Source organism: Betta splendens, chromosome 6 (assembly GCF_900634795.4).
Source record: "Betta splendens chromosome 6, fBetSpl5.4, whole genome shotgun sequence".
NCBI classification, from domain to species: Eukaryota; Metazoa; Chordata; class Actinopteri; order Anabantiformes; family Osphronemidae; genus Betta; species Betta splendens.
Window position 1 is genome coordinate 16,010,555 of NC_040886.2, and position 24,058 is coordinate 16,034,612.

The window sequence follows — 24,058 nt, forward strand, 5'->3', positions numbered from 1 at the left end:
TCATGCTTACATCATCACATGCACCTGTGGGGGGGATAAACCCTCAGCTATGTTTGTCAGACACATCAGCTGTGGAACGCCTCTTCATTCACATTTGCTGCACGGGTTTCATTTTTATAATTGAAAGGCCAGTTGAAATGAGGACGGGCAGCTCGTGCTCCGTTGCTCCCTCTCTTCAGCGCTTCAGTGTCACATTATGCCTTTCGCAGCCCCTTCGGCCTAAACTCTCCTGTCAGGCTGTGAACCGATACCCTTCATCCACACTTTGCTTGGGGACGCACATAGTCAGCGGGGATGGTTTGAGTCTCTACAGATGCTGCAGACCAGATTTCACATTTCAGATGTTTTTTTTTTATTTAAAGTGGGGTCAAATCTAGATGTCATTAAATCAAAATGCAGCAGATCATGACTTTACTCAAGTTTTATAAAATATTAAGCCATCAAAATGTTTATTTAAACCTTTTTTACACTGTTCACTTAAGTCTCCAAAAGAATACAAATATTAATTTCAGTAAGATTTACATCAATTGAAATAAGGTAAAAGAAGAGTCCAGTGTAAAAGCTATTTACATTTTTTACATCTCAGTTAGATTATGCTGCTCCATGTTCTAATCCACTATTACATGAAAACTACAAGTTGAGGAACTGAACATTTGAAAAGCACTGGATCAGACGTTTCAGTCCTGTATCTGTTAATATTATACATGCATGCTTTCTTTTTTTTAAAGAGGGAAAAGAACGCTATTGATGGCAATGACTTCATCATCATGTCTGACTGAGGGAGAGCTAAAGTAAAGGGACAGGATGCAGGAGAACAGCGGCCCAGGCGCAGTTAATGCAGCGATGAGCCACCGACACGTTGAACAGGAAGTAAAACATGAGGTAGACGAAGGTGAAAGAGTGCAACGGACACGCTAAAGTCCAGCCGTTGTCAAAGGATCAGAGAGAAGGATGATGGGATGTGGTGAGGAGAGTAGTTCACACTGGACTCTTCCAAATGAAACCAACAGACGTGAACATGGCGTCATTAAACCCTAAAAGGAGCAGACGTAGATTCCATGTAGATACAGGACGGCAGTCAGTCTGGACGGGGTTCTTTACACTGTACACGTTTCCAACCAAACTCAGGGTACCGACGTTTCCACGCGTATAAATATTGTGCATTAGTAACAGTGGTCCTGAGATGCGTAACAGCACAACGTCCACCCGTCAATCTGCCGCTTCCACGAGGGTCACGAGTTCCAACACGTAGGGAAAAACGTACCTATGTAATATAAAAACAACTGCGCAAAAAAAAGAGAATGGGGTAAAACTGGGGTGAGAGTGTCCTCGTCAGCAGGGGGCGCAGTCGCTGACACCACGCTGAGACCGGGTCGGGTCCGGGCAGAATCAGGGGCGGTGCTAATTGTGCTTGTTGCCGTGCACGAGCGGAATGATGTAGACGGAGATGTCGTCGCCGGAGCCCAGTCTGTCGTTGGATATCCTCCAGCCTCGGTCCTTCAGCACCCCCCGCGCCCTCATCACCAGGTCCTGAGCCGCCATCGTGTACCTGAGCAATGGGACAAAAAAACCCAGAATTACAACGTGGGACCAGGAACCCCTGCCTGCAGCCACATGCACAGGCTCATAAGCGCTACGTGGACAGATGAGAACGCGGCGGCGGCGCCGTGTGGCCCAACGTGCCTGTGCTGGTCGTCGGGGTCGCAGTTCGCCAGGAAGCCGCCGACGGCTTCCGCCACTTCCTGGTTGGAGAGGACGTCCCACAGGCCGTCGGTTCCCAGCACCAGGACGTCGTCGGCGCCGTGCTCGTACTGCGCCAGCGGGTAAACTTTAACCTGGCGACGAGAGGGAAAGCAGCGTTTGAACCCACTGAAAAGGGAATGAAAACAAACCCATGTACCCATGATTTAATCCTCATGTTCTGCCGAACATCCTTTTAAATCCACTGATGTGTCTTTCTTAGAAATCCTCACGAAGAGATGTCATGTTACTGTGGCAACTCCTGTGAATTACTACAGCGGAATAAAGGCCTACGTTGAATAAGCGCTCGCTGGCCTTGGACTCTGCGCAGTGAAAAGCATCTTAGCACGGTTGCATCAGAAACCTGCCTGTTCACAGCGGGCCTCCCCCGAGAACGAGCGCGGCGCTGGCGAGAGGATCCGAGTGACCTCAGCGCGGATCACGAGCCTGCGTCTGAGGCGAGCGTCAGACTCGCGCGCTAAGCTTTGCTGCGGAAACAAAGAGCGAGGGGCTTCCTGAATTCACCAACAGCAACGCGAGAGCTCTGCAGGCGGGGTCGCGACCCCACGCCCACGTCGGGTCTCCTGGCGATGAACTAAAGGCTCCAGTCGAGGCCTGAGTAACTTTAACACCACATCTCCTCTCTAGCAGCCCTGCAGGGTGCCGTCCCACTTCTCCCGTGCATCTATTTATTTTCTGCGTTTAACATTCAGTGTGAGAGCTAATACCCAAGTGTAGGCCTCATAGATACAAATAATGCGTTTAACAGCAGCCACTTCAAGGAAAATATGGAAAAAAAAGGCATCCGCATCAAAAAACCCGAATGAACTTTGACTGAACTCAGGGCAATGAATTAAAGATCAAGAGATCTCCTGGGCTTCATGACTGCTGCAATCATGTGCAGCAGACAATGGGACAGAGAGGAGAGATTGGAGAAGGCTGGCGGGTGAGGAATGCTAATGTGCCGAGCGCTAACGGCTAGAGGCATTTCACACTGTTGCCTCTGTGCTTCCGTTTCACGGAGGCCGTGAAGATCCTCCATTAAATGCACACACTGGAGCTGAACGCCTCCAGCCCCAGGGTGCAGTTTGGCCCCACGGTGAAGGCGGGTGAACGTACCTCTGGGCAGCAGGACAGGAAAGGCTTGATGTAGATGTTGGAGTCGTGCACTTTGAGGTTGTGGTCCCCGAGGCCTCTGGTGACTCCGATGGTTGCCAGCACACGGGCCTGCAAAGGATGCGACACAGACACTGCTGATGTCACTAATGCGATCGCTTCAGCGTCTCCACGAAGCGGCTCGTGCAGATTATCAAGGTCGTCACACAACAGCAGGAGGAGATGCGAATTGGGAGGTTTGTCTGAAGCAGGTCTCAATTTAGTGGCATTCGTCATCATCTGCCGCTAAAAGTAAGCTGAGAAAAAATTATACCATTATTTCATGTGGGGGTGAACCTGGGAGCGGCTGCAGCTGGAGAGATTAAACCAGGGGTTTAATACAGTGGATCTACTTCTAGGCACCAAGAAGCCTCCCTGGGAACATTTTGACAGCTGTGTAGGTGTAAATGCCTGAAAATAACCGCTCTAATGTTTGTCAGGCAGGTTTGTGACAGCCACTATACATGCGTTGTGTCTGTGAACCAGGAGCATGAATAAAATGAGCCCCGTGTCAGTCTACAGCATTCGTCCTTAAACAACCGGCGACCTCTCCCTGACAGTTGCAGTCAAGCTGCTCCCACAGCGGATCTTTAGGAGGATGGACGAGCAGCGTTTAGGCAACTAAACACACACCACTGTACTTTAGTGGCTGCTTAACGACGGCTCCCCAGGCCCCACATGCTGTTGCATTCATTTGCAGGCTGCACTGGAGTCCTTTGGATTCCTATAGCCGGCACACGCCGCCACCGCAGCCTCTAAAAATGGCTGCAGGCACGGAGAGCGGGGAACTGGGCTAATTGAATCTATTGTACAGCGAATGGGAAAGGTTGGAGCGGGGGGGGGGGGGTCTGCTAGGCACGGGCTCAGATAAGTATGCAGCACAATGAGGTGGAGGGACGGGAGAGTGTTTCAAAGTGGCGGCGAAGCTCCTCCAGCGGAGAAGGGGAAACATCCTGGGATTAACTGTGGAGCTGGGGCCCAGCGGGCCGCGCGCCGGCTTTGAAGTGCTCCGGCGCTCCTCTTCCCGGCACAAAGCTCCCCGCGCTCTATCCAGACATCCATCTCTGCAGCCCACTTCAAAGGGAGAGGACGTGGGCACGGCCCACTGCGAGTGTGGGGCGGTGGAGTGGACCAGAGTAGACCAGAGTGGACCGTGGACCAGAGTGGACCGTGGACCAGAGTGGACCGTGGACCAGAGTGGACCGTGGACCAGGGTGGACCGTGGACCAGAGTGGACCGTGGACCAGGGTGGACCAGAGTGGACCAGAGTGGACCAGAGTGGACCGTGGACCAGGGTGGACCGTGGACCAGAGTGGACCGTGGAGGACACGTGGACCAGGGTGGACCGTGGGCCCCGGTCAATCCCAGATTTCACCCAGAATCCGCCCGGACTGCTCAGATTAGAGGCGAGGTCCACGAGGCCGTGGGAGGAAGTCTGTCAGAGAGAGGACGCCGATACTTCTTACCTTCTTCCCTTCGCCGTAGATCAGAGGGAACTTCAGGTCGTCGTCCTCGACGGTTTTATATGCCCTGAACAGGAGAGAGAGGAAAGTGGGTGTTTACGGCAGGTAGTGAAGCCTGAAGAGAGCAAAAGGCTGATTTCTCTGAGACTATGAGAACGTATCTACTGTATGAGGTGTGTGTGTGTGTGTGTGTGTGTGTGTGTGTGTGTGTGTGTGTGTGTGTGTGTGTCTCTCTCTCTCTCTCTCTCTCTCTCTCTCTGAAGGTCTCGATGTAACACTGCTGAATGATGCAAAAGTAATCAAGTTCATATTCCCTTATTCTCCGAGCGCTGTTTAAACTTCCACAGCTCATGAATAATTGAGCAGCTTCACACGGGAACCAGACAGCGAAGTACAGCGGTATAATATCGAATGTATTTATGCCGCTTCTCCACATGTACTTTTCACCTCTGCAGCTGAACAACTTGCACTCAAGTAACCTTGAATTCTTAGCGAGCGCATTTCTTCACCGTGACTTCCAGCGTCCGTCTATTCACGACTCGCACCAGATGCTCCGAACGTGGAAACGCGGCCGGACCTCAATCACGTCCTCATTTTAGCCCCGGAAGAAGAGGCGACTCGCGCGAAGCCACTTCCGAATCAAACAGATCAACGCACCGCGTCCAGTGCATTCCAGCAGATTAACAGGAGCCAGGATGGCTTTTACACTGCTGAGCTGCTCTCACTCAGAGAGACCATATGTTTCCACCTCAGGCGACTGCTATACTGCTGCACTCAGCACTTTTTTTTGCAGTGTGCGGAGCGAGGACCGTCGCAAACACTAACACAGTCTGCAGCCGGAGACGCTTCAGAGCAGAGCTTCCGAAAACGACGGGTGGAGGAGGTTCTCCGCTAATGTCTGCCACGTTCACGGTGCGGAAAAAGCCGCTCCAACAGCAGTTTGATGACGCGAACGGAGGCTCTAATTGTACAGACGCAGGTATTTCACGCTTTCAAGTCGCGAAAAGGAAAAACACTCGGTCATTATTTCAAGGATGTGGAGGATGAAACCCCCAGAGTTTAGAGTGAATGTAGCTTGTCAGACAGATAACAAATGTGTGACAGAATGAGACAGAAACACATTAATCCTGTTGCACTGTGTGACCCCTGCTCTGGGACGCTGGGTCCCAAAAATGATGAGTTTGACCACGGAGGGGGGGTGGGGGGTGATGTCATATCACACACACGCACACACACACGCACACGCACACGCACACGCACACGCACATGCACACACACACTTATTGGCAGAGTCCCATCAAGTGGCATAATGGAAAGGCGAAGGGGGGAGGAGGGAAGGAGCGAAGATGTCAGACAGCGATGAAGACGCGCGTTCGGCACAGTGGGTGGAACATGGAGTCACAGCTGGAGAGCTGCTCGTCGTCTATCGCTGCCAACATCTTTACATTTTTACAACCTCTCCTACATCTTCATGGTCTTTGATGCTCGCTTCCTGCCTTTGAAGCAGTTCTTTTACTTCTGTCTCCATCCCCCTCAGCCCACCCCCCCCCCAGGTCCTCAAACCGGGCCTTCATTCCCCTTGAGGGAACTGGATTGTGGCGTTAACCACGGTGAAATCACACGAACTCACATCGGTCGCGCTCGGCACTGATTCAAGGCCCAGACTTGGGCCGCGTCAAAGTGAAGCGGAGCTGAAACCTGATTAAAAATACATCACAGGCCGTGTGCAGTGGCGAGACGGTGAGCAGGAGCAGGAGTTCTGGACCCAATAAGGAAGCACCCGCCGCCTGACCCACATCTGTTGAACCGAGCGGTGCCATAAAACACAACCACACTGACGCGCTGTCAGGAAATACACCGTCCGTCTCCCCTCCGTCACCTGCTCCGGCTCCGTGCGCCTCTAAATATAATACACAGCCCGCGCAGACGCGCAACATTCTTCTGGAGGTCGTCACAATTGATTATAGACAATCTGAGAGTCAAACCAGTGGGAAACGAGGCTCCGCGTTAGCGTTGGAGACGACCCTGCTGTCAGAACCATACACGCAGAGCATGACCTCATCCTTCCCTCCCTCTGTTCTCATCAACTTCCCTCCTTTTCATCTTTCGCCTCTTGCTTCCAAATTCCCTGCTTCTTTTAAAGCCTTGACACGTTTTCAAGGACGTTTCCCGGCTTCCACGTGGAACTAAAGCCTTTAAATTGCCCTTTTTCACACAGTAATATATAATAAATGGAACAGAGGTTGTTATTATTGGCTGGTTTTGCAGACAATAAACACTGAGAAACTATAAAATCAAATAAAATGCTCAAATGTAGACAGAGCCACACAAAAACATGAATGTTTCAGGGATCATAGCTGTGAGGCTCGGTAGCAGATATGAGTCTGGCGCAGGTTGGTCTCTGAGGGCTCCTAAATGCATCAGCCAGACGCACACAAGATGTTAAAAATGGAACAGTATTTTTAACAAATGTGTTTAGCCTTAAATTATTTAGCAGGAAGCCAGAGAGCCGCTCACTGGCACACACAAAAAAGGCTCTACAGGAAGAACACCAGAGGTAAAATGGAGAGAACGACTTGAATCGGCGCTTGGTCTCATTTGGAAGCCATTTTTCAGGAATTCAATTATTAAGAGTCTATTAGTCCATAAATCAATCAACCCACCATCCTGACATGGTGAAGTCACGGTACAGCATCCGTTTCCCCACCTCCTTCCTCTGCACCCTCCTCGGGAACTCCAGATGTGTAAACTCGTTCCCCAATAGATGGGGCTGCATGTAGGCCTGCGAACAGAGACAGTGAGGCGTTCAGGGACCACAGAGAGTCCCAGCGGGAGGAGCGCTCAGCTCAGCGGCCATACAATCGGCCGCGACGGAGCGACTCTCACCAGGAACTGCAGCCGCTGCCTCTCGGACTCCGGCGTGAACTCTGCGGACATGGGGGTGACGTCACCGCCGCGGACGATGATGGCTCTAACGGAGAGGAGCACACGAGGCAGCGCTTTTTTCTCTGCGGACAAACGCGCGTGTCGCGCCTGCGGGCGTCGCGTCTCACCTGCTGTCGCCGGCGTTGCCCACGTAGAGCTTCCCCAGCAGGTAAAGCACCACCATGGCCGTGCAGCCGCCGGAGATGTTGTAGGCCGCCTTCTCCCTCTCTATCTGAACATCCTGCAGGGGAACGCGCACACGCAGATTCATCATTTGATTAAACCCCGTTGACACAATCATTCTTCTAATCATCACGGCCTTCAGAAACTTCTCCCCAACTCACCAGGAGACGGACTCGCACCGAGAAGCCGTTATTAATTATAGCAGCGTAATGAATTCATTTATCAAGTGATCAAGTGATGGAGCAATAAAACAGACTGGAAACTCAAGGAACTGAGGAGAAAGTTTGAAGGGACTGTTGGTTATTACACCAGTTAATTAGCTCAGATTAATTTGGTGCTAATTAAACCAAAATATGATTTGACGGAGGAAAAAAATCCATACTATCACATCATTAATTAGATGAATAATTAGCCTGTCAGAGAATTAATCAAAGCGCCAACATAAATGTGAAGCGAGCTGCAGCGCTGGCTTTAACCCTGCGAGTCTCTGCAGCCGCCGTCACGTCCGCCGTTAATGGCTCCTCGGGGCCCTTTAATCACGAAACACAAGCGGGAAGTTGTTCCCGGAAAACCAGACGCTCCTCGGGCTTCTGAGAGCGACGGAGAACCATCTGATGAAGACGTCTGCAGTGAAGGAAGGTCGCCCCAACCGGGCACACGTCATCACTGACCACTTCATTAGGGACAGGAGCGGCTGCGTTGCACTGACTCACGCTGTGCAGGTGTTCCTAATAAAGTGGCCGCGGAGCGTGTCCGTGCGGCTTGTGTTTGTGTGTGCGCGTGCGTTTCCGGGCTTGAGGTGCTTTTCACCACGGATGATTTATGAATCCGTAGCGAACCGTAATATTTATCTCACCTCTTGCTGCAAGCAAACTAGTAATGAACACGTCTACACCTTTCGCACTGTTTGTCCACATGCTCCAGGAAAAAGCTTACAACCCAGCTTCATCTATAAACATCTAGCATATAATATGAATTTAATGAAAAAAAGTTTATGCATGATAATCTATAAAACACACACAAGGGCCATCCTTTTCAATCCATTTGTATACACAATACTCACTCCAAACCAAAGCACAGTCCACGCACGTTTACGATCATCATAATGCTGCCAAAGTCTTTTTTTCTAATTTATATATGTAAATTAACCATCCGGGATTCATCGGGCTCCAGCAGATGCCCCACCCAGCCCGGACAAGTTCATAGAAATCCGCCGAGTTGAGACGTCGAAGCAGCTTGACAGCAATAATTAATTGCGTGCTGCCCCCTGGTGGTGTAGAGGTGGAAGCACCAGCAGTAATTGCTTTTGTTTAATGGGATTGATCGGCACCGCCCTCACTCAGAATCCGATTTAACCTCGCTGACTCATTCCACTTGATGACAAATATTATTTGTACAAAAGACCCCATAGTTTATTGGGAAAACAATATTTTAGTCTCAGGGCTTGGGGGGGGGGGCATGCTTTGTTTGTGTTACTTGCCTATTTACACTTTGAATAGTTTTTCTTTAAGTAAAGACCTTTATGTTCCCTTTATATAATATCTACCCAACTGTCCACACGCTGTCGACTGAACCCTGATGTTGACTCCGGGGTCAGTGATCTTCAACCAGGCCACCCGCCCTCTCTTCGCTGGATCTCTTGGCCTCAGCAAATCACCAAGATCCACTTACAGCGCAGACAGATGGCGGGTGCGTGTGTGTGACCTGCGGCAGGAAGCTGCACCTCGCTTCCTGCAGCTCTGGGAGCGCGCCATGTGCTTCTGGCAGGAGAGGACCATTTACATGACTCTGGAAGCACAGCAGCACTCGATGCTCTGGTGCCTGTGTCTGAGCTGGTATCAAGGCTTCTTATCGGTTCACTACCTCAACCATCTTTACACCCAGTCGTCTTTCTGGGCCACTACAAGTGAAGGACGAGCTCAGGGCAACTGAGGCTAAACTGGGACGTTTTAGTAACAGTCTCTTGGTTTAACAGTAGTAAAAACCCTTCAGCCCACGGGACGATCAGAGTTGTTTGCATTGTGGGTTTTATTTATTTTCACCACATCCTCAGCTCTACATGACAAAGGGAAACCGCAGACTGTTTTCTAGCTTTCAGGTCCACAGGAGCAGCGTCATCGCTACATGAGCATGTGTGTGGTCCTATTTATGTCAACCAGTAACCACCAGCAGCAGGAGGCTGTCCAGTTTAATGGGCTAGTGGACAGTGCATGCCCAGTTTTGTCCTCTTACCATGTCTTTGAAGGCATTCTCAATGGCTCCCACCACCAGGCTCTCGTGTGAAACCCTCTTCTCGGTGAAGAAGCGCGTGGGCGGGGTGCTGGGCGAGCCCGGGGCCCCCGGGGCCCCCGCGGCGCCCCGCAGCGAGGCGGCCCTGGTGAGGGCGCGCTGCGACGTCGGGGTGAGGTGGTTGATGGGCTCCTCGCCCAGACACGTGGGCGGCTGCAGGCCCGGCGTGCACAGGATGTCCATCACCTCCTGGAGGTGCAGGGCGACGTGGTGGTGGAGGAGGCGCGAGGCCATGACGGCCGCCCCGGAGCCGGCGTGGCCGTCAAACAGGGCCCAGTAGTGGAAGGTCAGGTCACCGGAGCCGTCCTGCACACAGGAAGCGCACCAGCAAAGCTCTGGTGATCAGGAGTCGTCAGCAGAGATCAGTCTCATGTGCAGTGTGTCTGTGATGCACTAGAAAGGCCCCAGGTCTCTGCAGCAGTGAGGCATGGGGGACTTGCATGAGTTTGCTGGAAGCTCTGGGTGAGGCCTTTCATTTATAAACAGTATGAATGTGAAAATTCTACTGTGCATAGTTTTGCTTACAAACAATTAAAAACTGAAATCGACCGCTCGCCGGCGTTGCTTCAGTTGCTGTTGTGGTGCATGAAGGAAGCTGCGTTGCACGCCCCAGTAAGCCGCTGATGGGAGGGAGTGAGAGGACAGCGGCCCCGGGGACTCGAGGACTCCTCTACTGTGATCATTACACAGATTACATCGTGGAATAAATACTAAAAGCTCCCGTCTCCGATGAGTCCTGACATTTTTTCCAAAAGACGCCGGAGCTACTTCCATGAGGGAAAATCCCATTAAAGGGCCTCTAACTTTCATTTTAAACAGGGTCCTCGCTGCGTAGAAAGAGCGGAGGTCTGCGTTACTTCCTGGGGGTCATAGCGTGCGCGGTGCAGAGTCTGACGCCGCTGTGACTCACCAGCTCGTCCCTGAGGCCCAGGCCCTCTCCGTTGGGCAGGGACGATCTCCTGCGGTTGGGTGTGGAGGTCCCCGCTGACCTCCTCTTCACCACCAGCACCTCGCAGCAGGCCTGGTCCTCGTTCAGCGTGCTCTTTCCAGCATTGATCACCCTGCGGCAAAGACGCGACAACGGGGCATCTTTGAAACAGGGAAAGATATTAATAATAAAAATAAAAACCCGAGGGAGGAGATGGGCCGTCATCTCCGGTCTCATCTCTTCACGCAAGCTCTTCTGTCGGAAACAAAAACAGCTGAGTTAAAGATTTGCCTTAGATTTACTACTGCTGAAACAATAATCCCCTGGACACTGGAGGATGATACACAGATGAAGATAATCTAAGGAGCTCCATCCACCAAACACAGGCTCTTAATAAAACCTCAGGAGTAAGAACCTCATATCCATAAACTCTAAAAACGTCCTAGGATTACGTCTACACTCTGTTTTTTGACTTTGGTTACAGATTTTCAGCAAAAAAAAACAAAAGGTGGCCAAAAGATGAAGTCAGCAGACTTTAAACTGTAAGGATCCATTTGAGCCCAGGTCCAGTGTACAGTAAGTAGGGCAGAGGACAAAGGAGGGAAAGACACATAAATACTGCATTATACAACACCTGGCAGATGGTGCATTGCTGCTGTCACAGACAAGCGCACGCAGCGCAGCAACACTCCAGGCGTCGTCTACTTGGCCTCAGTCGGTCCACATGAGAACTGGCATGTGGAAACAGAGGGGCTTCAGCAAGCAAGAAGCATGTGGGGTGTGGGGAGACGTTTACTCCCTAAGAAAACACCAGCTGTGTACAATTAATATTATACTCTGCTCATTAAGATTATTAAGACATAAAACCACAGCCAAATCAACTTCAAGAGACTTGAAACTGAAGCTGTTTGTTATAAAAACACAAAAGGCCTCACAAAGAGGATTTAGTGGATCACCTGCCTAGGTCACAGGACCCTGAAGGCACCGTGAACAGACATCATTATATGAATAAAAGCCTAAGAAAAGGAAACGAGGACGGCGCCAGTTTGAATGCAGTTTATGAATGAAAGCAAACAGCAGCATTCATTAAAACCCCCCGGCTTCGTGCACCGTCATGTTCGTCTGAGCTGCACTTGACGGCGCACGGTCCCACGATTACCAGCAGCTCAGCTTTCAGGCCTTTCAAGTTGGATATGAAAGGAAACGCCCCGAGGCCGCGCTGTCACGTCGGGTTAAACACCCCCCCGTTTCTTCACATCTGAGACGAGATGTCGTGACCTTAATTATGTTGTCAGCTCTGTAATCTAACGCTTTGGAATTTTACACACTGTTTGCGGGATGTAATCAGGACGTTCGAGTTTTGTTTTGTGCTGTTTTTACCTTCGGCCGCTCACGTCAGACATGATGCAGTCGCTACCTGCAGCGCTACACAACCGGCCCCTCCGCTGCTCTGTGCTGCCAACTTCTTGCACAACCTGCACCTGAGCCACGTTGGAGGAAAACTCCAACCTGGAGGCCACGAATACTACAAACACAGTCATCTCACATCAAAGCAGGTAATTACAGCTTTTCAAAATCAACCAGTGACGTTTCATTTAATGTTTTTTTTTTTCATGCATTGTGTTGAATCCTCTCTGCACAGCCAACATGTTGAAACTTTATTCTAAAATGTCTGGAGTTGAATGTTTGAACTCTTCACGCCTCCGTGAAGCACCTTCTCCTGTCTGACGTCTGGTCCCAGTCTCCAGCTCACCTGATGCTGTGTCGTCTGCTTACGTTACACACACACACATTGATCCAGTATCGATCAGGCCCCTGCGGAGACGCTTGTGTGTTTCTGTGTCACTGGGACAACTTTGACCAGAACAAACTGAGGAGAGGAGCTAATGATGACACAATGCACCACTTCAGGTCAGGGACGCCCCGTTCACGCCCTTCACGTTAGCCAGTAATAACCACAATCATCAGATATAGATGGAGGACAGAAAATCAATACGAGCCCCCGAACAAGCATGTGTCCTGTTGTATCACAGCGGTCTGTCGGCATCTGACCTGTGTACGGATGACACCGTCTGATTCGGGCTCAGGTTTTCATCGCTGGCAGCAAGGCTTCACAACAACAAAGCCTGCTGGTCGGCCAGCTGCTGACAAATCCCCAATATGTCTGAATCCTGGCTGATGTTAGAGCAAGCTGGCACACACACACACACACACACACACACACACACACACACCTGGCAGGAGACTCGCATCTTCCCAACGAGGCTGTAACCGATCCTGTAGAATTATGCATTGGGTTTAAACACAGTGTGTCATGCTTGCATTCAACCCACTTTGGAGCATAAGCGCCGGTTTAAAAATAGACGCATCACTGATTCTTGTTCTGTTGAGGTAACAGTGCTCGCGGCACAGAAGAGGCCGCGTGTTGGAATTCCTTCAGACTAGTTTGTCTAATTTTAGTGAAAGTCGGTGCAGTAACATGTAACAACTGATGGAAAAGGACCACAACAAATACATGTTACCTCCAACCCTCAAGTGATTCTCTGTCGCTTTCATGCTACGACCTCTGCCTGAGGGAGAGAGATACTGGACGGAACCAGACGATGCACGTTTCCACCCGGACTGGGTTCAGAGCAGGAAGAGTTGACTAACGATCATGCCCAGTTATGATGATCAACAAACAGCATGAAGAGAAGTCCAGGATCAGAACACAGAACGACCGGAGCCACATCTGTGAGTCGAGCTGAGCTGCTGCAGTGTGAACCGCCCGAGGACTAAACTGTGACCTCCACGGTTACGAGCCGGGCCTCATTAACCACGGGCCTCATGCTTCGAGTGGGGCTGATGAGTGGAGGACATTGTGTGTCTGTGCTCAAGGTGACTGTAAACTAAGTGCAAGGAAACAGAAAGCGGTGTGTTCGTGGAGCGGAGCGGAGCGCGTGCTGCTCCGGCCTGCATGCAAATATTCCATACGCCGTCGCTGGAATTCAGAATGTCAGGTTTACTCACGCGCTGCCGTCACAACAGGCCGGACTGGAGGAGCAGAGGAACGACTTGGCCTCGTTCAGGACTCACGCGGTTTGCATTGTGTCCATAGGAAATACAACACACCTCTGAGGGAGGAGAGGTCGGAGCCAAATGGGTTCTGTGCGTCTCAACATCAGCCATATCAATAATACATCAGGGCATCTACTGTACATCTACTGTCTGGTCACAGCTCTGCAGCATCAAACCTGTGTTACGAGTAATTCCTGTATGTCCTGTAGGTTGGACTGGTTAAACAAATACAGAGCAATCCTCCAGACTTGACTTTATTGTTTATCCCATGTGAGATAAACACAATTATTATTATTATTTTTATTATTAAATATACGTATTGAAGAGTGTGCTCCACTAGTGAGTTTATTCTGAGTTTATTAGCGCCATCCCATAATGTTTGCGGGAGGCAGCGTCCCCCTTTGAACCGCTTTGCGCTGCGATGGAGGCCGCGGTGATGGAGCGGCTGGCGACGGAGCTCGGCGCTCCGGGCGGCACGCGCTCACCTCCGGAGGATGCTGCGCGAGAAAAGATGGACGCGCACAGGTTACTCACTCTGCGTAGCCGGTGGCCCACGGCAGCCGCTTCGTCTCCTTCACGATGAGGATCGGCCTCGCGACGTGGTCGGCCGAGCACTCCACCTCGTCCGGGGACAGACCCAGGAACTCGGGCCGGCTGTACGGGAAGCGGAGCGGCAGATCCGAGCCGCCGGGGTGCTCGCCGGAGCCGCCGGCCATCATGCCTCCCATCAGACTGGCCACCGCCGACTTCACCCTCGTGAGCATGGTCCTCGCGCGGCGGCGTGGGTCCGGGCGAAGCGAGCGCGTGTGTGTCTGTCCCCCCCGCGCGCGGCGACGCGGATACGCGGCGTGAAAGAGCAGGACGCGCAGCGGGGCCGTGGAGTCATTCAGCTCGGCTCGACTCGGTCTGCGCCTCAGTGAACGCGGAAATAAAAAAAAAAAGAAGCCGGAGAAACAGAGGCTGCACGCCGGTCATGTGACAAACCGGTTGCTGCCGGTGCATTCGGTCGCTGTGGCGTCTGAGCCAGCGGATTACTGTTAACCGGCCAAAGGTGCGTAATCCCGGAACGAGGATTCCCGCACGAGGGAGCAAAGCGGTGGCGTCTGACATATGCTGCACAAACGGCAGGCTTTAATCTGAGGCTTTACGCTAGAAGTGTGTCCAACATTCTTCATTTGGTATCATTTTATTCATTGGGACATAAATTACACAACATGATGCACAATAATAATAAATTATATACATATAAATTACATATATACACACTGTGTCCTATATAAATGCACATAGAATTACCCGCTGCTGTGTTTTTATTTAATTTCGTGTTGCTGCAGAAAAAAGGTTCGGCCCAAAGTTAAAATGCTTCTGCACGACCTCTAATCGCTCTGACCTTCGCCTGAATTATTCTTCATACCTGGCGTACGTGTCCTTATTTGACTAGAGCAGTCCAAACAAGCCTTTGCTCACACTCACTCACACTCACACAGACACAGGAAGGCGGCGGGCATCAGCTGACTCTGACACGCTCTCTGTACCGGATCAGAGCTGAGACCCAACCACAAAACCTGCGTGGAGAGGAACCGTCAGAAATACCGGTCTCTGTGAAGAGTGGAGTTTAGAAAATAAGGCAGCAAGTTCACTAATAGGCATGAGGGGAATCAATACGTGCACATTCAAGTTGCCAATAAAAGTAGAGGTTGCTTCATATTGACTGTGGCTGATCCATTTCCTCAAAATAAAGGTTTCCCACCGTCTGAAATAGAACAAATAAGAGCAGCTTTGTAATAAAGCTATTTGTACGTGAGGCTAACGTTACCAGCGGTTCCGCCTGTGGAATATCACATGTCTCTCCTCTGGAATTCCTGCTGATTCGCAGTCCTGCCTCGCTTCATTCTGTCCCGGCCCGGTTGAAACGAGCTGCGCGTCCCGTCGGCCCACCAGCATCAACGGTGCCACACTGGCAGAACCAGCCGGGCCCGAATCAGACACACGGCCTCTGTTCAGGGACCGGCTTCCTACTGGTGACGTCCAAATACCAGCGCCTAGATTCGACTGGGAATTGATTTGAGTCAGCCGAGTTTAGGAGGTCACTGGAAGAAAATGCTTAATATTTGACCGGGTCCAGTCCCGTTCTCCCAGACTCCGCCGGGAGGCGGCCGGTGACGGATCGGCCTTCCAGCACAAGCGCGCACGTTGAGCGTCATTAAGCGTGACTCATGTGATCGCGTGTTTATGCGGTTTGCCAGGCTTTCGGTTCAGTTCATTCTTTGCTCAGGCCCATTCGGTCACGTCACCCTCAGGGCAGAGCTCCAGTGTCTGGACCTCAGCACGCAGCCTGGTTCCCCTGTTCTCTCAGTGACACAAGGAGGTGCCACCTGCGGCCTTCACTGATTCGATCAACGCTGTGGCTTCTCTTTCGTTTGCTCTTTACGGCTTCACCTCATGGTTGTGATGATGTCATTAGCGCCGCTGGCTGACACGCGTGTTACATATATTATTATCGTCCGCGATCATTGGCCACGGGGCGTTCCATGAACATGGCGCTAATGTTCACGCTTTCTGCAACGTCTCTATTGAATCCACGAGTCTCCAGCAAAAGGTGAAGGAACCGCCGAGTTGGCACTTATCTATAACTTTACAACCCTTACGAGGGCAAGTCTGGAAGATTATAAATACTAATTCTAACACTAATCCATTTTATGCTCTCATTAGAAAACAATGGATCTCTGATGAGGAGCCTTTTGGATCTGTTTATGAACCCAGTGATGTCTTTGACTGCTCTCTAGGTCGTGTCATGAGATCCAGCCTTGTCTGAAGCCCTTTAAGGCAACGATCTGTCTGTGAAGCAGCTTTGGTGGCTTCTGTTCCTGTTTCAGCAGCACCGTGTGCTCCAGCCGTAACCGGGTGACGTGTCCTGTTAAATGTAGCAGAACGTGACATTCGCTGCTCTGGATGTTCTCCTCCTTCGGCCAACGTTTGCACCAGCGCTGCTGTTCTCAGTTGTTTCTACTGAGATTCATGTAAACAGCTGTAAAATCAAACCAATTCACTGTCATCGTTTGTGATAAATATTCCTTCAGCCAAAACAATCCAACACTGACAAAACGCCACTTCCTTAAAATGGTTTTACTTTATAAAACCTCATAGTAACTTTGAATCACTTCTGCAATAAGATCACATCTCCGAGCCTCCAGGGGGTTGTTTCACAGTGTAGCACAAACATTATCATAAGGACTTTGGTCTGGGAACCAGGAACAACTAATGGGAGACCATGACCTTTGTGCAACAGTAGAAGTATGAGGAAGTCATTAGGCTGGTGTGTAACACAGCACAACACAGTCTACGCAGCTGTTGGTACGAGAACCTGTGAAAATGTAGAGAAACATAATTAACACGAATCCTTGAAATGTTGATGTTACACCATGACATTAATAGAGAGTTAGATTTACTATTATTTTAAGCTAATAATATGTGTGTTGTTTTGATCTCTCACCAGTAGGTGTCACCATCTCACTAAGGATTCACTGTGTGCGCAGCTACGTGTGTGTGAACACATAAATGAACACATCATGGTGTCATTTAGTGATTTCATTCCATCTTCTGACGCTGATGTCAGACTGTACGTGTGCGTGACTCCTACTGTCGGAGGCTGATGTTTGACCTTCTGTGCGGTGCGTTACAGCCTCCTTTACTTCCCCGAACGCAGCGCGTTCCCCTTGTGAAGGTGCAGCGTTGGACACCCTGTTCTCGTGGCACAGCAGCGATGATTCTTTACTGTTGATACTATGTGGAACTTATATGATCATGAAGCTGCAGTTTCCCCTGATAGTGTTCTATACTGATCTCACTAGTTGACGACATACATTATCTGAAGACGACCTTTGTGTGAACGTGGTCACATCAGCCCGATTCAAGTCTTTTTGTGCCATTATGAGAAAACAATGATATGGTCTCTATGGAATTTTCTCATATTTGTCTCTAGAGGTGCAAACACATAAACACACAACTGTGGGTGCAGAGAAGCAGATTTTATTTGTTTATAATTTAACGGACACGTGTGTAGTGATAACACACAGCAGTGTATTCACTGTAACAATAACAAGAGGCCGTGAAGCGAGGAAGGAAATGGATTTGCTTCAATCAGAATCCGCCGGCACACTGAGTATCAGGATACAGTGAACGCCACTGAATTTAAGCGTGAGTGTGTGTAAAGGTTATAAGATACTGCTCTGAGGAAGCGGACGATTGTGGTCGAAGGTTTCAGGAAAAAGTGGCCATTGTTTTATGTACGAATAAACCTTGACACTTATTATAATATATCATATCAAAAGCCGACAATGAAGCGTTCTTTCGCCACCTCTTTGTGCTGTTCCAACTTTGACCTGAGGGCGGCGACAGAGACGAGCACGTCTTGCATCAACGTGCTTCAGTTGAGCTGCTGGTGCCATTCAGTGGAACGTGACAGTTGTGATGAAGAGGGAAAGCAGGACAGATGACGAGCACGTGTTACACTTTTACATACGACAAATGCGAATTAAATGTCGTGAACATCCCTCGGAACATTTCTTCTGAACATTGTGCAAACCCAGATTCCTTTATTCCAGATTCCAGACAATCTGATGGTCGGACCTCTGAACCGATCCTCCCGTTAAATGTTGAGGTCAAAAATGGAGCATTTTTTCCAACCTTGTGCAGCTGAGGCTCCCACAGTCGGACCCGCGTCGCGTTGAGGACAGGAAATTGTTCAGTGCTGCAGTAATTGAGTAATCTGTGCAATATGCAGTAGATGTTTGTTGTTTGGGCTCGTGTCAGTGGCCGTTCCTTCTGCTCTGCATGTTTTCCCCCCAGGACGTGACAACAATGCGCGACGGGGTCCCACGCTGCGTCCTCCAGCGCGTTCACACCTGCTTGTTTGTTTGAACCTCGGCGACCTTCAGGAAACGCGCGACAGAGAGAGACGCGCGGCCGTTGGAGCGCGGCGGGCGGAGAACAATGGAGGCGGAAGCGGAGGTTTCAGGCACAGCAGCGGCTGCAGATAAGGTGAGATGCTGCGGAAGCGGCGTCTCTCCCTGCATCCCCTGAGGAGCACTTCATTCAGCACAATATGCACCTCTGCGTTCATTAAAAATCCCCCCCGCTGTGAACGCTCATCTGACTCACTTGTGTTGTTTCGTGGACACTCTCCTGCCAACGGGCCTCGTCCTGGACCGAGGAAAGGCCACGGTGTCAGGTGGAGGGAAACCGGCTGTGCACACGGTTGTCCGGAGGGCAGAGAGGAGGAGGAAGCTGTTTACTCTGAGAAGGGAAGTGTGGATCTCCTCGGCGTCGCTCCCACGCGACGCTGCGGTCCACATGTTTTGTTCCTTGCGGCTTGAGGCTCATTAGACAAACTCGCGTCCACATCCACGGGATAAAGTTGTTGACATCCTCTCCCTGCCAAAAAAGGACAAGAGGCTCTTTGAAGACTTCATGTGTTCATATTTTCATGTGATCAGCGGTGGCCGCGTTCCGACTGCATGGAGCTCACGTCGCCTCTTTGTTTTGCTCCTCACTTCGTTTGTCTTTGTGACAGACGGCTGCATTATTCATTAGGCCCATTCATCTTCCTCGCGTAATTTGTCAGACGAGCAGCTCAGCACAGTTTGACTGACTGACTGTGGAGTGAAATTGATATTTTTGATTGATTTTAATATTTCTCTCCAATGTCAATACGAAATTCTAAAAATAGCCAAATACACACAGCGCTATCAATTACAATTTAATATAGACATGGTCAATTTTACTTAAACATTGTTTGTCAGCAGAAAATTCCGAGTTGCTCGTACAAGACGTCCTATTTATGACAAAATGCCTCATTCGTACAGGAGGCAGGGTGTCAGTGGGTCCCAGCTGCCAGTTCAGCCCAGGCCCTGAATGGCTGATTACTTGGTAAGATGATTGATTGGGACCCTGATAGTTAAGTCTGATTTAGCAGCTTTAGAACTTGTCAGGAGAACAAAAAGGAGAGTGTTTATGCATGTGGTTTAGCATGGAACCCAACCTGGACGTGGGAAGCACTTAAACTGGCAGGTTGCATAGCTGGGCTGGTGTCATATAGTAGCAAAAACTGAGATTTCCACCAAAGTAACAGCAACAACACAAACAATGAAAAGATCTTAGTCGAGACAAAGCCAAGGAGGCATTTATAACAGTATGTATATCTCCACATACATTTACAGGACACTTCCATTCTTTCCACTGTACATGAGACATGACACACCTTTACATATATATTACTCCTATTTACAGACATTCAGGGACATTTGCAGAAAGATAAAAGCTTTGCATGAAGTCAGAAATATCTTGACACGTTTCAGTGTCGGGGGTCTTACAGTGTTGAACAGCATGTAAATGTGCAGGGACTGGTGTGGCCTGGGGTGCAAACGCAGCCCAATCAAAGACTCCGAGCCCCTCCTCCCGAGGAGGAAGACGGAGGAAGACGGAGGCTGACGTGGCGCGTGTGGAATGTGTGAGCGTGTACACAACGTGCTGTGAAAGCCACAGGTTGCTCTCCCCCGACTGCCGCCGGCCTCGTGCGTGCGTGCGTTCAGGCGACGTCCCAGAGACGAGCTTTTATTGTGAAGGGCTCAGGGGAAGGTTAGCTTCGGCTCTGGCGGTGACGTGACCGACACAGTTATTTGGAGACGCGGGGTCTGGAGGTTATTTTGATCAGCACACACCTCCTGGCTGCTGTGTGCGTTGTCTGTGTAAACACTGAGGGAAGCGTGATGCTGCTGCGGGGAGAATACTCCTGGAAAGCGCCGTAAGAAAAACGCTGCCTCCCGATGCCGCTCTGCACAATATTCAAGTATAGTGACTGAATTCAACATGACATGAGACTTAACACATGCTTTACATGGGTTTTATGTTTGGCAGAGGTGGCACATGATTTCTTCCTTCAGTTTCACGTGTTTATGCACAAAGTCTTGATCTGATTTGCGGATTTGTGTTCTGGGGGACACGTCGTGAGTCTGTGTGGTTCGACCCCAGGCAGCGGTCACTCGGCCTGGTTGGAGGCCCTGGGGGGGGCGTCCAGCTCCCTCCAGTGGCCCGTGCTGCCCGGGGGGCTGCGGTTGTTCATCTTGCTCAGCAGCGTGGTTTTGCGGAGGCTGCTGTCCGAGTCCTCCTTCTTGAAGTCGGACCTGGCTCTGTGGCAGAACGTGAAGTAGTGCACAAAGTCCTGCAGGAGATGACCGCTGAAAATCATGTATATCCACGGGTTGCAGCAGCTGTTGAGGCTGGCAAGCAGCGCAGACAGAGTCACCGCTGTGTTCTCAGAATCTGGAGGACGGCGAGAGGGAAAAAGGGGAAGAATGATTAATCTGCCAAACATTTGGTTCAGGCCGAGCTTCCTGTCAGAGTAAAATCATCTGGTGTTGAAATGTGGGACTTTGTTTTGCTTTGATGGAGGGACAATTTGCCAAATGCACAAGTTGAAAACGTTGAGTTGGAGCTTGGTTTTAAATTAGCCTTTGAATCAAGTGTAATTTTCTTGACATTAATCACCTGCTGGACACATTTTTGTGAAGTTGTGATACCCGGAGACCCCCAAATCATTAACTTCACGACAAATGCACGGGAGGGAGTTTATGCAGTGAAGCAATAATTTAACCTCCCATGTCTCTGATTTGTCACATTTTAAATAATGAAGCCTGGAGCTCAAGGGGCTTCATCTCAGCAGCACTGACACAACTGAATCATCATTTAAATATTAAATTAGGTTCAACAGAGGTGGGTCTGACTCAACTGACAAAAAAGCTACTTGGACAAAGCAGCCAATCTGAAGTCATCTTCATATTTGACCTCTGAAATCAAAACAGGTATTTCCGTTAGTTTTAGTAGCGGTTCATGCTCACCAGCCCACTGGAAGCTTTCGTCCCACACTGACAACATCTGGACGGTGAAAAACGGCGCCCAGCAGACAATGTAGGCCAAAACTATCACAAGGGTCATTTTGACGGTCCTCAGCTTGGCCCGTGATATGGTGGTGACGCTGTTGACGGAGACCTTCCCGACGAGCCCGCTCTTGCTCAGCGCCCCGGGAATCGTCTTCCGTTTCTTGTACTGGATGTTTTTCCATATGCTGTGGCAGATGAAGCCGTAGCACAGCACGAGGATGACCACGGGCACGAGGAAGATGCCCACCGTGATCCACGTGACGTAGGCCTTGGCGCCCCACGGCTCGACGAAGTGCGCCCAGCAGTCGTGCACGTCCGAGCCGTTCTTGATCTCGCTCAGGGAGAAGATGAGGTACTGCGGCGTGCTGAGCGCCAGGCTGCACATCCACGTGGACACGATCATGTAGTAGGAGCGCCGCGTGGGCTGCTGCAGCGTCTTCAGGGGGTGGCAGATGGCGATGTACCGGTCCACGGTCATCATCACCATCATGTACGTGGACGCGAACATCCCCATCACCTGGAGGTGCTTGACTATCCTGCAGAGGAAGTCCGGGCCGTAGAAGCGGAAGGTGACCTCCCAGCACAGCTGCGGCAGCACCTGGAAGAAGGCGACCACCAGGTCGGCGAGGCTCAGGTGCTTGATGAAGAGGTGCATGCGTGACGTCTTCTTCTTGGTGTTGTTCATCGCCAGCAGCACGCTCACGTTCCCAATCACGGCGACCACGAAGGTGATGCTCAGCACCATGATCTCGATTTGGGCCACCTCCTCGTTCCTCGCGAACGGGTCGGAGCCGTTCGGGTGAGCCGTGTCGTTGCCCGGCGTCCCCATCGTCAGCTCGCGCGCGGGACCGGAACCCAGAGACCCGTTCTCTTCGCCGAGGAGCAGCGCGTAATCGGGCGTGTGCATGGCACTGCGCCGGTGTGCGCGCCAGCGGACGCGGTGCCAGAGGCGCAGGGACGAGCCGCTGTGATCCGCGCGTGGAGCAACCTGATGCTGTCGGAGCGGAGCCCGTCGCTGTGTGACGCGCGGCTGCCACCGAGGGCTTTTTAAACTCGAGTCAAGTTACAGGCAGCGTGCGCGCAAAGAGGGCACGCTGCAAAAAATCATCCACCAATAAAAAAGCAATTGGTGCGGAACCGATCAGCGACACGTTTATAGGCCCAGGTTTATTTAAACAAGACACGTGACACGTATCTAAAAAATGATAATAAAACATTCAGAAGTAATTACTTTGATTTTTTGGATGTTTTTGCTTTAATTCGTTCTAATTAATGGATTTGCTGACTTTTAAAGTTCCTTTTGATTGTGTTTTTACAGTGTGCAGCCAAGACCTTTCCCATAATATACTGTGCAGTGTTTCCCACTCACAGCAGGAGACCGATGTCCGCAAAAGTGCGATGCACATTGCGTCACACAGCTCTAAATTCCAGAGCGGCATCTGGAGTGAAATGCCGCTAAAATATATATAATCTACGATGATGATGATTTTAAATGATGAGGAACTTTACACCAAATGATATTTACTTAAATCAGAATTATGAGTTCATATCAGAGACTTCTTGGAAAACTTAGTATTCCTTCATTTTTTCAGATGTTCTTTTATAAATAAATATATAATAAATAAATCTCTAAATAAAGTGCAACGTGACCTAAGATCAATCATTACTGCTTCCATATTTATTGTATGTGTGTATAAACTATGATCCATACATAAAATCGTTTGCACTATGTCCAGGCTGTTTATCTTCCACCTGTCAGTTCCTCGTCTGGCCACCAGGGGGCCACAACCCACCCCTTGTCTTCACCTGAAAAACCTGCTTCACATTTGCTAAACCTCTCTGTCAGTATCTACCTGCTCCAGCTGGCTGGTTCTCCTGACTAATGACGCCTTCATTCGACACCTGTCACTCTCCCGTCTGCTTGATGGGAACAGCGCTTCCCTTCTGAACTAGCTGAAAATGCTTCACCTCTGAAAATCTTTCCAAAAGCAGTATCTCAGCTACGCTGCATCTGGCTTCTCGTATTTCCCAGTAAAGAGAGGCTTTAATGCTGGTCTTCATCATAGCAGTGGCTCCTCTGGCCCTTCTTTGCCACCTCCTTGCTCGTTATAGTTTCTGCCGTGAAAGCGCATGATGGCTGATGTCTGACAGCTACTCTGTTCTTCTCATCCGCGTGCTGATGGTCAGGATGATTAGGTTTACTGCAAATTCACCCTCTAGATTTACTCTCTTTTATTCCTGATGGCCCCTGTCGTCAGTGATGAACTGGATCTGTCTCCTCCTAGGAAATTTCCGCTGGCCGGTTGGACTGTTTGAGTTCATGCAATGATGTTTCTTCAATTACCCATGTGTCCGCCTCAAAACCGCAGACAGTGAAAATT

At 50.3% G+C, this 24,058-nt stretch overlaps 2 protein-coding genes across 2 annotated transcripts; both read right to left on the reverse strand.

Annotated features, from left to right (window-relative positions):
• Positions 1–324: 324 nt before the first annotated feature.
• ppm1h (protein phosphatase, Mg2+/Mn2+ dependent, 1H) lies at positions 325–14,829 on the reverse strand. Its single transcript, XM_029154838.3, has 10 exons — positions 14,275–14,829; positions 10,666–10,816; positions 9,699–10,061; positions 7,412–7,524; positions 7,245–7,329; positions 7,022–7,140; positions 4,362–4,425; positions 2,860–2,967; positions 1,684–1,835; positions 325–1,549 (listed from the first exon to the last, which is right to left on the reverse strand). The coding sequence occupies exons 1-10, from the start codon at positions 14,502–14,504 to the stop codon at positions 1,402–1,404; spliced, it is 1,533 nt and encodes a 510-aa protein (XP_029010671.1). The 5' UTR covers positions 14,505–14,829; the 3' UTR covers positions 325–1,401.
• Positions 14,830–19,485: 4,656 nt separating this feature from the next.
• Positions 19,486–22,777, reverse strand: avpr1aa (arginine vasopressin receptor 1Aa). The gene is made up of 2 exons (XM_029154666.2): positions 21,636–22,777; positions 19,486–21,060 (listed from the first exon to the last, which is right to left on the reverse strand). Exons 1-2 carry the CDS (start codon positions 22,582–22,584, stop codon positions 20,777–20,779), a joined length of 1,233 nt encoding a protein of 410 aa, XP_029010499.1. The 5' UTR covers positions 22,585–22,777; the 3' UTR covers positions 19,486–20,776.
• Positions 22,778–24,058: the final 1,281 nt, after the last annotated feature.

Bases quoted from the DNA above. Each gene is read 5' to 3' on its own strand.
- avpr1aa (XM_029154666.2), bottom strand. From the start codon at position 22,584: ATGCACACGCCCGATTACGCGCTGCTCCTCGGCGAAGAGAACGGGTCT. The intron at 21,061-21,635 runs GTGAGCATGAAC...GCCGTCCTCCAG, and splicing joins CGAAAGCTTCCAGTGGGCTG to ATTCTGAGAACACAGCGGTG.
- ppm1h (XM_029154838.3), bottom strand. From the start codon at position 14,504: ATGCTCACGAGGGTGAAGTCGGCGGTGGCCAGTCTGATGGGAGGCATG. The intron at 4,426-7,021 runs GTGGGTTGATTG...TCTCCTGTTCAG, and splicing joins GACTTCACCATGTCAGGATG to GGCATATAAAACCGTCGAGG. The intron at 1,550-1,683 runs GCACGTTGGGCC...CCCATTGCTCAG, and splicing joins GACCCCGACGACCAGCACAG to GTACACGATGGCGGCTCAGG.